Here is a 13,225-nt window from a genome sequence, read left to right as displayed (position 1 = left end):
CACTTCCCCAATACCAGGCGATTTCATTGTCATAACGTTCCTGGGAACTAGAAAAGTAGTATCCTCACTTTAAAAGAGGACATAGAGCCTGGGCCAAGGTCAGGAGAACTATGGCAGAACAAAAAAATGCACAGCTCTTATCAACAGTCCTAATCCCCTGCTCTCCACTAAGACCATCTTTTCTATTTTCTGTCCCGTGGGCTGAACATTTTTGCAGAAACAAACTTGTGCCTATTTCTCAGATGCAAGTCAAACACAGTAAATCTAGAAACCAAAGAGATCCTTTAGCCAAGTTCAGCATAGCTGCGTACCTGTGACTGTTGAAGTGATGGTTGTATTTGTTAATGATGGCTTAGTCCTAGTGAAGTGCTGAAGATGCATGACCTGGACACCCCCCACACAACAGTCACCACTTGCAGAGAAAGTTTTACTGGTGCAAGATGATTTGAGGCATTCCTCAATCATCATAAGTCAGGTAATGCCCTTGGATGAATGCCGTTGAACAACTGTAAGCCAGGACATAGTGGAGTGTTTCTTCTTTACTACTTTTTTGTAATAAAAAGAACACAACAGATTCATCTAAAGTGTTGCTGTTTCAAACCTAACTGCAAGGGTATCTATCTGACATCAATTAATCATTTTTTTCTATAAAGACTGTCATTTTGTCCTCAGAGTATATATAATTGATCTAATGACCACTGAAATCAACATTAGCAATAAATAGTTTATAGAAGTACCACAGAAAAATTTGGAAAGTGCCAAATCTTCCTTTCTGACATATCTGTGCCAATCCTATGGATTTCAATGGATGTAAAAACCATGGATCAGTAGCCAGAATTTGGCCGTATCTTTCCAAGTCCATTAAAACAAAAGAAAGAAGTGTGTCAATAAACTGTTCTCTGCTTCACAGATGTAAATCTGGATTAACCATACAAAAGGCAAAACAACTGTGGATTTATACCAGCTGAACAACAGATCCCAGCCTCAAGTCTCTGAAGTACAGCATTTCACCATTATCCCTGAGAGAAGCAGGGATATTAACAACGTACCAAATTAGCATCAAAGCATTAGCGGTAATACACTTAGGGTATTTAGGGAACTACTTCTAAACCTAAATGTCAGACAATTTGTCGCTAATATTCCCTGCAGATTAGTACAAAATGATTGTAATGGATGCAAATCCTGCCTCCTTTCATAGAGGCACGTATGGCTGAAATAGCTGCGGAGCTGTATCCCTTGTGCTGCAGAGGAAGGCAGGTCCTAAAGAATATACACCCCCCCCCCCCCCCCCAGTTTCTCTTCATTTCCTAGTGAAAATTGCTCCTTCATGTATTTCTGCGTAGGAACATGAAGCTTTTGGTATTACAGTCTGCACTGCTGGGAGGAAATGATTTTCCAGCACCAAGTCTGGAGTCATTTACACAGCAAGCCTGTAACCTCTTGAAGGGAAGGGAATAGTGTATGAGATTTGGTCTCCCATGGGAAGGAAGGGGATCTCTCAGCTTATCTGTGGGAGGAGGTCGGTGCGGTGGACAGCCCTGGATGGCTGGAAGAAGGTGCGGAGGAGACAACAGTTAGGGTACCAGCTTGCTACTCCGGACAGCAACAGTGCATAGGGGACAGGCTGTAAGACGGAGGTGCAGCATGGGGAGAACTGGGATGGAGGGGATCAAATTTTTGCTGGTGTTGGTATGGAGGGGACACTAACCATGTCTTCTCTGCCTTCAGTCCCACCTCCCCTCTGCTCTGCCATTCAGTGCACACAGACCTAGATCCCTGGTGTGGGTGTAGAAGTTCTTCCACCCAGACAGAATAAGGCAGTAGGATACGCTACGATTTGGGGCAAGACTGTCTGTCACCCATCCCACACTCAGACCTTGCACAAGGAAAGATCAACTGAGTCTCTACGGACAACTTTTGGTCTCCTCTCTGCAGGGTACCCAGTGCACAATTTAACCACTTGGATGGGGCACCAGAAGCCACTACTTCACTTAAAGTACTATTATTTTTAATAATATTTACAGACTATTCTGATAGGAAAAGGGGTTGTATCTTGAAAAGTTAGATTCAACAGGAAAAAAATGGTATTGCTGATTGTTATTGTATTTCCCAACCAGAAGAAATACAGTGTACATATTGGTAATATCATCTCCTATCAAGGCTGTTCTTTATAAGGCTCTGGTTTCATATGCTTATGATTTTGTACTGATTGATCTGTTAGGTGAAATCAAAGCTGAGGTATTATTTAATTATCTTAATTAGAGCTTTTTAATTTTGGAAAACAGGAAGGGGGAGGGATCTACATCAAAAACGTCAGGCATTCCCACAGAATGGGTGAAGAGAATGGGGAAAAACCATATTTCCTTCCTTCCATCCCCCTTCTTTTCACCCTAAGAGAAGGGACATCCAATCTGATGGCAAATAGTCTCTATATAAGACATCCCCAGGAAAATCCTCCAGAGTCTAATCAGGCTATAAGCTTTCAGAAGAGTCAGTCTGAACATGTTCTGTGGTGACTCAGGCATCAGCTGTGGAAGCCCAGCACAATTCCATGCCCACATCTCCACATCTCGCTCCCACTGGGGTCTGAAAACTCTTTGCAAATGTGTATTTGGGCTGCCACCACTTTTCATGCAGAGTGACAAGAGAATCTCAACGGAAAAGGCAGGGAGGGGAAAAAAATATTAAATAAATAAATAAAAAATCCGCAGCCCTGTCTCCTCCTTGCCCTCTACGCTTTAGTTTTATCATTTTCAGACATCCTTTCTTGGTCTTAGCTTCATCTTTCTCCCAATTCAGCCTCTTTGCTCACTCAGGGCCCATTTGGGTCAGGGCACCTCTGATTCCTCAAGGTTTGTCTCTTCTGTGCTGCCCCAGCTGAGCAGAGGGAGCACGAGCAGCATAGGAAGAGGGCTACTGACCTCAGAGACCTGCAAAGCTCTGGATTTGGCCCAGCTCACAGAAACCCAGATCTCCATCTGAGAGCCCCTGCTAAGCCCTAGGCTGGAGAATGCCTGGTGGAAGCTAAGGGAAAGAAAGGCAGAGGGGTAGCATGTAGCTACCAACTTCTGAGAGACCTGTTTTTCACATGTACCTGCTACATTCCTGAGTAGGCATCATATGCGATCATTTAATCAAACAGCAAATCAAAGGCACGCACACAACACTCAGAGGCCTGACCACGGCAGAGTATCAGTGCTCTTTTCACACTGCAAACACACTAATGAGAATTCCTTCCTAAGTTTGCTTTCAAATCACTTGCTGTTTGAATTACTTTACAGTTCAAAATTTCTGTACTGTTTTTTGTACAAGATCACCACTCTATTCAACTATGATGTATATCAAATACCTGTATCTTTAAATATGAAGAAAGCATGATTTAATCAGCAAATCAGTAATGACAGACACTGCTGGATTGTCTTGAATAGACAGACTTGGTATGAAATGGATGTCTCTGAAAGATCTTGCAGATTATTTTTTTTTTTAATCATTATTACTTATTTTTAAGATTAAAACTGAGGCCTCAGTGAAAATTAAGACTGTGGACAGTGAATGTAGTATCTTAAAAATGTCAGCAAATGCATGGATTTTCACTTCCCAAATAACTTCTTCCAGCCAGTGCTTCAAACAAAAAGGACATTTTTTTAAACTATTTTTATTTTATTCCCATACCTGTCAGCAGATGTAACTTTGTATATTCCCTTGCACTTGTTTTACAGTAGCTCTATTGATCTGCTTAATAACTAGTCCCAAGGAACTGGACTGTTAAATCTTCTAGAAACAAAATCTTTCTGAACAGGTCAGCTATGAGGAAAAATGAGAATCCTCATAAACTATGTGTTTTCTTTCCTCAGCATCTTCAGAGGCAGAGAAACGACCATGACAAAAGTGAGTTAAACCCCTTGACATTTTCCCTGTTCAGTAAATGAATTAACATAGATGTTTCTTGTTTTGTTTTCTAAGACTCCTGCTACATTTCTTAAGTAAATGCCTGAAAACAAAACCAGTACACAGTTGAAAAGCAATGATATATTCAATTAATATAGACACAAACATGCAAACACTCATTCCAGTCTCAACTAACTCATTCATAAGGAAAAAGCTAACTTAACATTGCTGTCACTGTAATACATGGCACAGAATTAACAGACAGACTTAGCTTCTATTTTGGTACTGTATTCTTAGCTTTTTTGATACTCTGCGGAACACACAAGCGTAAAATAGCAGCCATGGTGCAAGCTAGATGACTCTGGGAGCTGCTTATACATAGACTAGCTAGACAGAGCTCCTACAAGATGCTTACAGATCCTTGTCCAGCCAAGAATCAGCAGAGCACAACGGTGCATCCTTTCTTCTGCAAATGCTTATGCCCCTGCTGTGCTGCTTTTACACAAGCTGAGAGCTGGCAGTGCAATAACTCACAGCTACCTATGTATCAGTCAGTTTTTGGCTCCTTGGTGCTACCAGAATTGTGCAAAGGAGCTAGTTCAGAGAAGAAACGTACTCTGTAATCATGTAATCAAAACACAAAGGATTGGTTATCTTTCTTTCCATGTTCTTAAAGCACTAAGAGTGAACAAAGTTAGCTGGAGAAGAATTTAAAAAGTAAATTAAGAAATCAGCAGTGATGTACCAACATGTCATCTTAACAGTTAACAGCACAGCGTGCTCCACTTACTGTCAAAACAGCTGTATGTGAAAATAGATAACAGATCTTTAAAACTTACTGCACCACAGCCTCAAGACTTCTGACTGAGGTTTTGATCTTTACTTTTCTAAATCACATAAGTATCAGTACATAAGTAGTTCTCTAACCTCAGGGATTTGGTATGAACAATCCATATACATGCTTAGTTTTATATGGTCAATGAAAGCAACAGCAAGTTCCTGCTCTAAACAAAGGTGTCTTTGAACAACTACTTTGAATCACAGCAGCATAAGCTTTAATAAATTCACATTCAGAGCTTTACATGGGAGATAGTCACATTTTACAAACAGAGTTTGTAGGAGTATAGAGTTATGGCACAAAATTCTTCAAATGCAATCTTAAGGGCCTTCTGCTAGAGCCACACCATCTCCTAGGCAGAAGACCTATATGTATTTTGGCTCACAGTACCAAATTTGATTTTAATGTCATGAAGATAAATCAGGGATATCTTTTTTCAGGAAGAACAGGATATTATCAGATTAATGTCATATATTTGCAAAAACATATACTATACAGTACAAATAAAGATTATTTGTAAAAACCAAGATTTAATAAGATTAAATGTGCTGCATACTAGGCAATCAAGAGCTATTACTACATTGACCCCACTGCAAAGAGCTAGAAAACAAATAAAAAGGCTTTTTTTTTAGTTTTGTTTTTATGACAAGGAAGCAGCAAATGAACAATGAAAAAAAAATCTGTCATTATTTTCTAGGTCGGCCCGGAGATAAAGTGATTAACTGACCTGGTAAAGCATCTGAGACAGTGAAATTGTTTTGGACTATTTCTCTAGTCCTCTGGGATGCTCTTTTGTCCTCCTGTCAACCCTCCTCTCTTTGGCTCTGTTTCTCCAGCACAAGCAAATATGGAAAACAAGAAAGAAGCTAATTCCAGTTTCTGCTTCTCTCTAACCTTGACGGGGTTGGGTTTGATGTCTGTCACATTCCAAAGGAAAAGAGAAAAAGCAAAAAGTATATTCATGCTCCTTAAGAAGAACAAGGCAGGCTCTGGACCATGTTTGAAGCCTGAAGGAACTCTTTCATCCACTGTCGATAAGAATTGTGCATACCTATTTTCATTTGAACCTTCTTATAAAAGCTGAAAGCCAAAAGGTGAACACTGAAGTCTGCAATGAGGTCAAATAAGCTGCTAAATAGTTAGGCCACTGCCTAGAGTTCTAGGAAGATTTTGCATTGCATTGTGCTAACCATTAAGGTTAAAGACAGTAAATAATTATTAATCTCCTCTGCTTATAGAGCAAAGACAGCTATTTCTTTAAAGATTAGTTTTTCAATAGAAATCTAAAATAATCTCTGCAGAACAAGTAGATGGATTAAACTCCATTTCTTTTGTAGTATAGTGGCACATTCATACTTGCACAACCACTGGAAAAAGCAGGCATATTGGGTGATTTGACTCCATGGGCTAAAAGCCCTGTAAAACACAGAAACTTTGCTTTGATTTCTAATAAAATACTGAAGAATGTCACTTGTTCAAAACTCCTAGGAGCTTAAACAAGATTTCAGAAAAGTATTCCAGCAGATGACCTTACATACAACTTTCTCCTCCGTTACTTTGCCGCAATCAAATCATTCGCTTTCCTGCAAAGCTCTAGTACATCGTGAGGGTCTGGCAGCATACTGCAGGGGTCAGCACAGCCTCCCAGCCCAAAGCTGCAGGTGGCCTCCACAAGACGAAGGTGCTCCCTGAGAATTTTCTGGCTCTATCTATTTGCCATTTAAAATCAAGAGGGAAATCAATGAACTTCATTGTATGTTAAAGAAATAAGTTCAGGTTCTTTCATAAGCATTAATCTCTTACATACAATATGAATATGGTTTAGTGGCAATAAACAAACCCATTAACATATCAGAAAAAAACCACCATATGTAAATTCCCTGATCTTAGGGGACAACTAATGGATTACATTCCAGCATATAAAGATGCAAGATTTATATTTCCCTCTAGAGATATTCCAAAATCCTATTACTGAGCCATATCTCCAAGGAGAGGAGGGGGTTTGTTTGTTTTCATTTTTTTTTTAATCAAACCTCTTTTTAATCAGTCAGAACAAAATGTTTTCATGCAGAAAAAAGAAGAAATTCAGTGCAAAACCAAGAGTCCTGATGGAACAGGGAAAATTGGAAGAGAAAATGAAGATGGAATAAAAATGCAGGAAACAAAGATGTGTACTCTGTGAGTGCCTTTATTACACAGATGTATGCAGGGACAGTTTGCTCCCAAAGGAAATCATTAGAAAGTTGACTTTTAAGAAGCTGGACCAGGAGAATGAATTCAGCTTTTTGGGCTGATCCAAACTTCGACAACTGTCTTTTGCTGTTAATCCTGGTGTGCTTTTGACTATGGCTTCAGACCCATTTCGTGTTTTCCCCTTTTAGGGCCAATTTCTGCTCAGCTACAGACATGTGAATCCTGTGGTGGGGAACCTGAGTATGCACATACACTCCCGTCTGCAGAGCTGCTTCTCAGATCTATCGCTGTCTTCCCTGTGCAAGCCCTTACAGGGTCCTGAGGCAATTCAGGTATATGAGAGAAAGCTAATCTTTAAGATTAGCTAAGGTCACAAATAATTCATATTCTCACCACAATTCAACAACCACATTCAAGAATTTAAGCCCCATTTTTAGATACTTCATAGCATCCTAAATGCTTCACTGAAATTGTTAGGAACCTGGTTTAAGAACAAGGACGTGCCTTTGTACTCAGCTCAAGTAGGACCCTGTAGAGTTTCACAAAAACAAACAGCCAGCTCTACCACAATGTTATCAGCACACTTAAAATGTTTCTTTCTGACCCTGCTTGCCTTTAAACTCAATTCCACTACTGAATCCTAGCCAGCTTTGGTATGAAAGGAAGAAGAGAGTCAAGCTCAAGAAGGAAAGTGCCACAGCTTCAGCACAGGGTGAATAATCCACATCTACAACACACCTCTTGTGATTTGAGCTCATGGTGCTATAGTCCTCAACAGCAACTCCAATTCTACCTCTCAAAATTGGAGATCTATTTGCAAGTCACTGAAAAAAAACCCTCTGGAACTTCAAAGCCAAGCAGTTCTTTCAGCACCAATATGTCCCACAGTTCCTCAAAGTTAGCAGAACTCTCTAACAGTAGAGTTTCTCAACATGAGAGAAAATACAGGCTCCCAGCTGAGATTTGGAGATGTACATTCACAGAAGAATATATAACAGGAGTGAGAAAGCATACAAGCATTTTAGTCAAAAGCCCTTTCTGATAAGCATTCAGAACAACCTGAAAATGCACTGTTTTACATTAACTTTTAAAGGAATCAGCACTTCCTTTATGAGAGTATTTGTCTTAGGGTGAACATCAACTGATCAATACAGCACCAATGTAGACATATATTACTCTACCAATCATATATTAAAAAGAGCATCAGTGCTTTATATTTAATACCCAATGTAACCAATTAGTACTGCCATCCCCTGATGCTATACAAGTTCATTCTTTGAAATTGCCATGGCAGTAAATTCTACAGTTATAAATGAAAAGCTGCAAATTGATCTGCATGTAATAACAGTACCACTAAACCTTTCTTACCACTTTCAATTTTTCCCATCTGCTACCAGAGTGGAAGTTTAGGATCTATTATTCCCAGAAGGGGACTTACCCAGCTGGACATCTATAACAGTTGGCTGGTTCTCCATGGGGAACAATGGCTTTGGAGGTTTGTCTGTGAGTAAAGCTAGAAAAGAAAATGACAAAATGTAATGGAAAAATTGAGACCAATGACTGCAAAAGAAAAGCTCTGTCATGTAAGCAATCAAATGTTTGTACACTTGATGGCATGTAAACATGTATTACGTAATACAGCTATTACACTTCCAATGTGTTACTGCTTTCCTAGTGGCTGTGCTGGCCCACTGGTTCAACAGAAATGAGCTATTTCAAGAATTACATTTTTAATACAAAGCAGCAAAACAAACTCCATTTCTCAATTTTAATCTACATATAATAACTAGATGAAGCATTTTAGATCCTCACCTTGCAAAGTTAACACAATTAATTCGAAATGCCAACCAAATCTATTTCAGTGTGACCAGTCCCAGCATGTCTTTATGCCTGCTCAAAACAGTATTTAGATGCTCAAAGAAAACTTGCACATAATTTTGTCTGATGAACCCCAGCAGCTTCACTTCTAGCTTACACTCCCACCCAACCAGGTGGGGCACCTGGACCCTCTCTCAAAGCCCGAGTGGGGCCCCTGCCTTCTGCTATACAGAAGTATCTCCATCTGAGAGCAGGAAAAACAATACCCCAGCCTGGTCCTAGCAGGTGACTGCTCCAGCCATGAGGACAGACAGTCACAGATAATACTACTACTGAACAGCACAGCTACAGACACAGGCTTTGTGACCCGGTTTGAGAGCTTAGTGCCAGACAGTGCAAACAGGTTTTGTGAGTTGGGTCTAGCTTGAAATAAATGACCGAGTATTCCTGGAGACAGGGAGAACTGTTTTTAATCAAATACAGCATCTTGTGCCACATGAAATTAAACATTTCAAAATCACTTCAAAACTTTTCCAGTTAAAATTAATCACCTGAAATTATTTGATCCGAGTTTGTAAAATGGATTTGCATTTTTCAATAAAAGAGTAAGGCAAAATTGCCCTGATCTCCTCAGAAGCCTCAGAACTTACTGATTTGATAGCAAACAAGCCTACCCAGAGGTTTGGTAGCTCAAGCTGGAAGTTGCCCGTGGCTGGGGCAGCACGTCTCCACGAACCAAGCGCAGGGACCTTGAGCTCTGCAAGCTCCTAGCCTACGCTCCCAACTCAGCCTGAGGCATTGGCATGCTGGGAGGACATCTCTCCACCAGTCTGCTTCAGCACGAGTGAATAGCTCAGTACACTTTCCCTAGGACTTTAAAGCAAGCTGGCTGAGTGGCTGAAGCAGAGGTGCAACAGTCATACAGTTCACTAATGTGGCTCTAATAACCAGCTATCAAATGACAGCTGCATGAAATTGGAGATAGCTGAATTATTCTGCTACAAAGAAAAAAAAAAAAAAAAAAAGTCAGCCTACAAAACATTTTTACATCCACATCTACAGAAAATTACAAACTGTATTAAAGAAATACCTGTTTGATTTTGCTTTACAGTTGACACTGTTTTTTTAAACTCCTTAACAATTGACTGTCAGCACAATCCGCTTCCCCAGTTCCATTTAAATGAAAATAGGGTTTCTTCCACTGATGCTACAGCCATGCTTTGTTTATCACAAAATAGGCATTTCAGTAACAAGTCAGCAGCCAACATTTCAGATCAAAATCATGTGTGTTTGTAAGAAGAACTCCTTGTACAGTTTACCTACAAGGACAACACAGGAATCTCCAAAGTGATTTAAACAGTGTGTTATTAAGACTAAAATCACAAGCAGGGCTCAGAATGAAAGATAAATGGGAAAATCTGTTAATGAAAATTCAGCAGTTCAAAAATGCTCATCTAATGCAAAGTCACAAGATTGACCCAGAAGCAACATCAAGGCTACCTGTACGATTGCATTATGTGGGGGATTAGCCTGTGAGTAGAAAATTTCTAGCAGAAACAAATAATTAATTTGCTGTGCTAATGCACCTAAGTCAACTGAATGTCATTAGAGAATAAGACAAAAGTACTGCCAAACCTACACGCATATGGTCTAACTACTTGCTTTTTAAGGAATTTCAATCCTAACCAAAGCTGAACACATCTAAGTAGGAGTTTTGTTCATCAGACCCAAGGGACTTTGGAGAACATTGCACTGATGATTTTTTAAGCAACATATGCTTTTAAACTGCTAAAAGTTTTTGTGGCGCTCTTTCTCATAAATTCCCATTGCATCCAGGGGAAGATGGATAACTGTTTCTCCAGCTTCTCCACAAATCCCACCCTAATTCAAGCAGCAAGTTTCTCAAGTGAAGGTCACACCTGCTTCGAGCAAAGCTCATTCCCAACACTCCAGGAAAAACATACATTCTCCAGGAAGTTCCAATATGCTGATAGTCAGAACATTTGGTAAGAGGGAACATGAGAGTGAGACTACATTTTCAGTACTGACATTCTTCTGTTCAACATGTGCAAGGGCTCTGCTTTTCTTAACTCTAGTTTCTCACATGAAAACTCCCTGTCAGTAAATACTAAGTTAGCCAGAAGCAAGAGCCATTAGACTAGAGTTACATTAGTTGAGCTGTAACCCGCTGCCAGCTGTAAGAAGGACCTCTTCATAGGTATTGCTTGCCATTTTCTCTCAACTCATCACAGAAAATTAGAGGTAGTGTTGTCTAGCCCTGGCATCTGCTGAGGGGGAACCTCATCACTAGAGTCACAACCTGACAACATTGCTTTTCTGCAATTTTGGTTTTGGTTTCTTTATTGGTTTTTATACTGTCTAGGCAGACTTCCTCAGAACACCTGCTGGAAGGAGAGAGGAAAAGGAAGTACTACAAAGGTATTAAAAATTTAACAATGTTCTTAACTGGCTCTGTGCAACTGAGGTCAGTAACATCTTAAAAGAATGAGCCAAAAATCTCTAGAAAGTGCATTTTGGCCTAGGAAGTGCACAATTCAGACTTCTTAGGAAGACAACACGTTGGCCTGTATCTAAATGCAAGAGTACCCCAGAATGCTCAGCACAGAGAGAAGAGAATGGCCTACTGCCAGACACATGCAGCTATTTGCTGCAGCTTCCACACAGGCCTGCTGCAAAACATGCTGGAGGGAGTAGAAAGGTCACAGTGGCTGCAAAGGGGTTTGGGGATTTAAGCCCAGTACTAACAGAATCAAGCCTTTTGTCCAGACTAGGTTAGAACAAGAAAGCCTCTCGCTGACCATTTACAGGACTCCTTCAGGAGACATTATGATGTGTTTAAAGCTCAGCACACACAAGACCTCATAAATAAAAGCTAAAAATGGGGAAAAGGACCAGCTTGAGAATGCAATTCTAAACAACTTGATATAACAGGTAGATTTTGTTTTGGGTGGAAATTTGATGGGGGGGTGGATGTGGATGGAGGAAAAAGCCCAAACCTCCCAAAACCTTGCATCCCAGTTGAGCATGGTCCCTTGTACTTTATGAAGTGCCTCAACAGAGTTTCACTTTCTGGTATACTACCAACACTTTTTTCTTAGTTTTTCAGGGTTTTGTTGCTACCTTTAGGCTTTTCTTATATTATTATTTTTCAACTCTGGTACTAAATTGTACTCTGTGTGTATTGTAGGACATGGAGAAAACTTGCTAGGGTAGCTGCAGCCATACAGTGCCAGCATGCTCAGGCTTTCCTTGCTTAATGTTCTTTTCATATCTCATTCCTACTTGCAACTCTCGCAAGCCAATCTGACCGCGGCTTCCCCTTGTTTCCCTTCGCTTTATTTGCAGTCTTCAGATGTTTTCCAAATGTGCTCCTGCATGTCACATTTTAAATGGTTATATTTTGCCATATTGTTCTTGGAGAGTAATCATTATAATGAACTGGCAGCCTGTCAGAGCTCTTTACGTAGGAACTGAAATGGCCCAAAGGGATTTTGAGTCTAGAAGGCAATTAACTGCTGGCTCTTCAATGTCATATGTGTTTACAGAAAACAAAAGCCATTCTTATTTTAGAGGTCAGACATCAGATCACTTATTCACCTTATGAAATTCACTTTTGGTCCTTCTTAAACAGTAAGGCAGTACATGATATTCTCAGCTATGAGGGATTCTAATCTTTCATGATCTCTTTACTTGACCAAAGTCCATAGACAACCTTTATTCAAATGCCCATTCCTCTAAGTGAAGTTTCTTTAATTCTCAAACAGTTTTATAGATATGTGCCACTCTGATTTCCAGCCTTGCTAGAAGGGGAAGCAGAACAAAAAGTTAAAGACATGTTGATACAGTAACAGCATTAACAAAGCTACCAGTATTATGCATTCTCATCGAGCTCTTACTTCACCTCCCACAAAACCACTTTAAATTAAAACAACTAAATGCACTGCAAACACTCTTCCTACTATTAAAGGTATAGCAGTACTTCTGCAAAGAAATATGAATATACCTCATTAAGTGTCACAGGAAGAGCTGGGATACAGCTATCTACTTTTTTTTTTTCCCCAACCCCCTTGGAACATGCCATACCCCTGGGTTGCTCTGAGCAGCAATACTTACATGGTGAAGCTACTAGAACAGGGATGATATTAGCTCCCCAAAGCAACAATTCCTGCTATCACACAGACAGGCCTACCTTTGCAAGATACTAGGCCTGACAATGCAGCACACTAAGGGGTTTCTTTGACTTTACTTGCTGTTCTAGGATTTCATCCCATGAACAGGCTGGGACAGCTTTGGCTGCATTTGTTTATGCAAGTTATCAGCTGATACAGTACACTAACGAATTAAGACTGAGAGGAGGGCTCACACAGGGCTTCTATGCTTTATCCCAGGGTAACACCAAGCTACTTGGGGCATCACCTGAAGTCACAGGTGCTAGATGATAAGCTGGAAAGACATTTCTTTACCCAG

The 13,225-nt window shown here is 40.2% G+C and overlaps 1 protein-coding gene across 2 annotated transcripts in view; it reads right to left on the bottom strand.

Annotated features, from left to right (window-relative positions):
- Positions 1 to 13,225, bottom strand: part of IL1RAPL2 (interleukin 1 receptor accessory protein like 2) — a 487,221-nt gene that overhangs the window by 104,946 nt on the left and 369,050 nt on the right. For both annotated transcript variants that reach the window (XM_049827421.1, XM_049827420.1), the window contains exon 6: positions 8,358 to 8,432. In XM_049827421.1, coding sequence (XP_049683378.1) covers positions 8,358 to 8,432 — 75 coding nt within the window. The remainder of the gene's footprint in view (positions 1 to 8,357; positions 8,433 to 13,225) is intronic.

This window comes from Accipiter gentilis, chromosome 24 (genome assembly GCF_929443795.1).
Source record: "Accipiter gentilis chromosome 24, bAccGen1.1, whole genome shotgun sequence".
Lineage (NCBI taxonomy): Eukaryota > Metazoa > Chordata > Aves > Accipitriformes > Accipitridae > Astur > Astur gentilis.
Note: the sequence above shows the minus strand (reverse complement) of the source record. Positions and strands in the feature narration are given on the sequence as shown.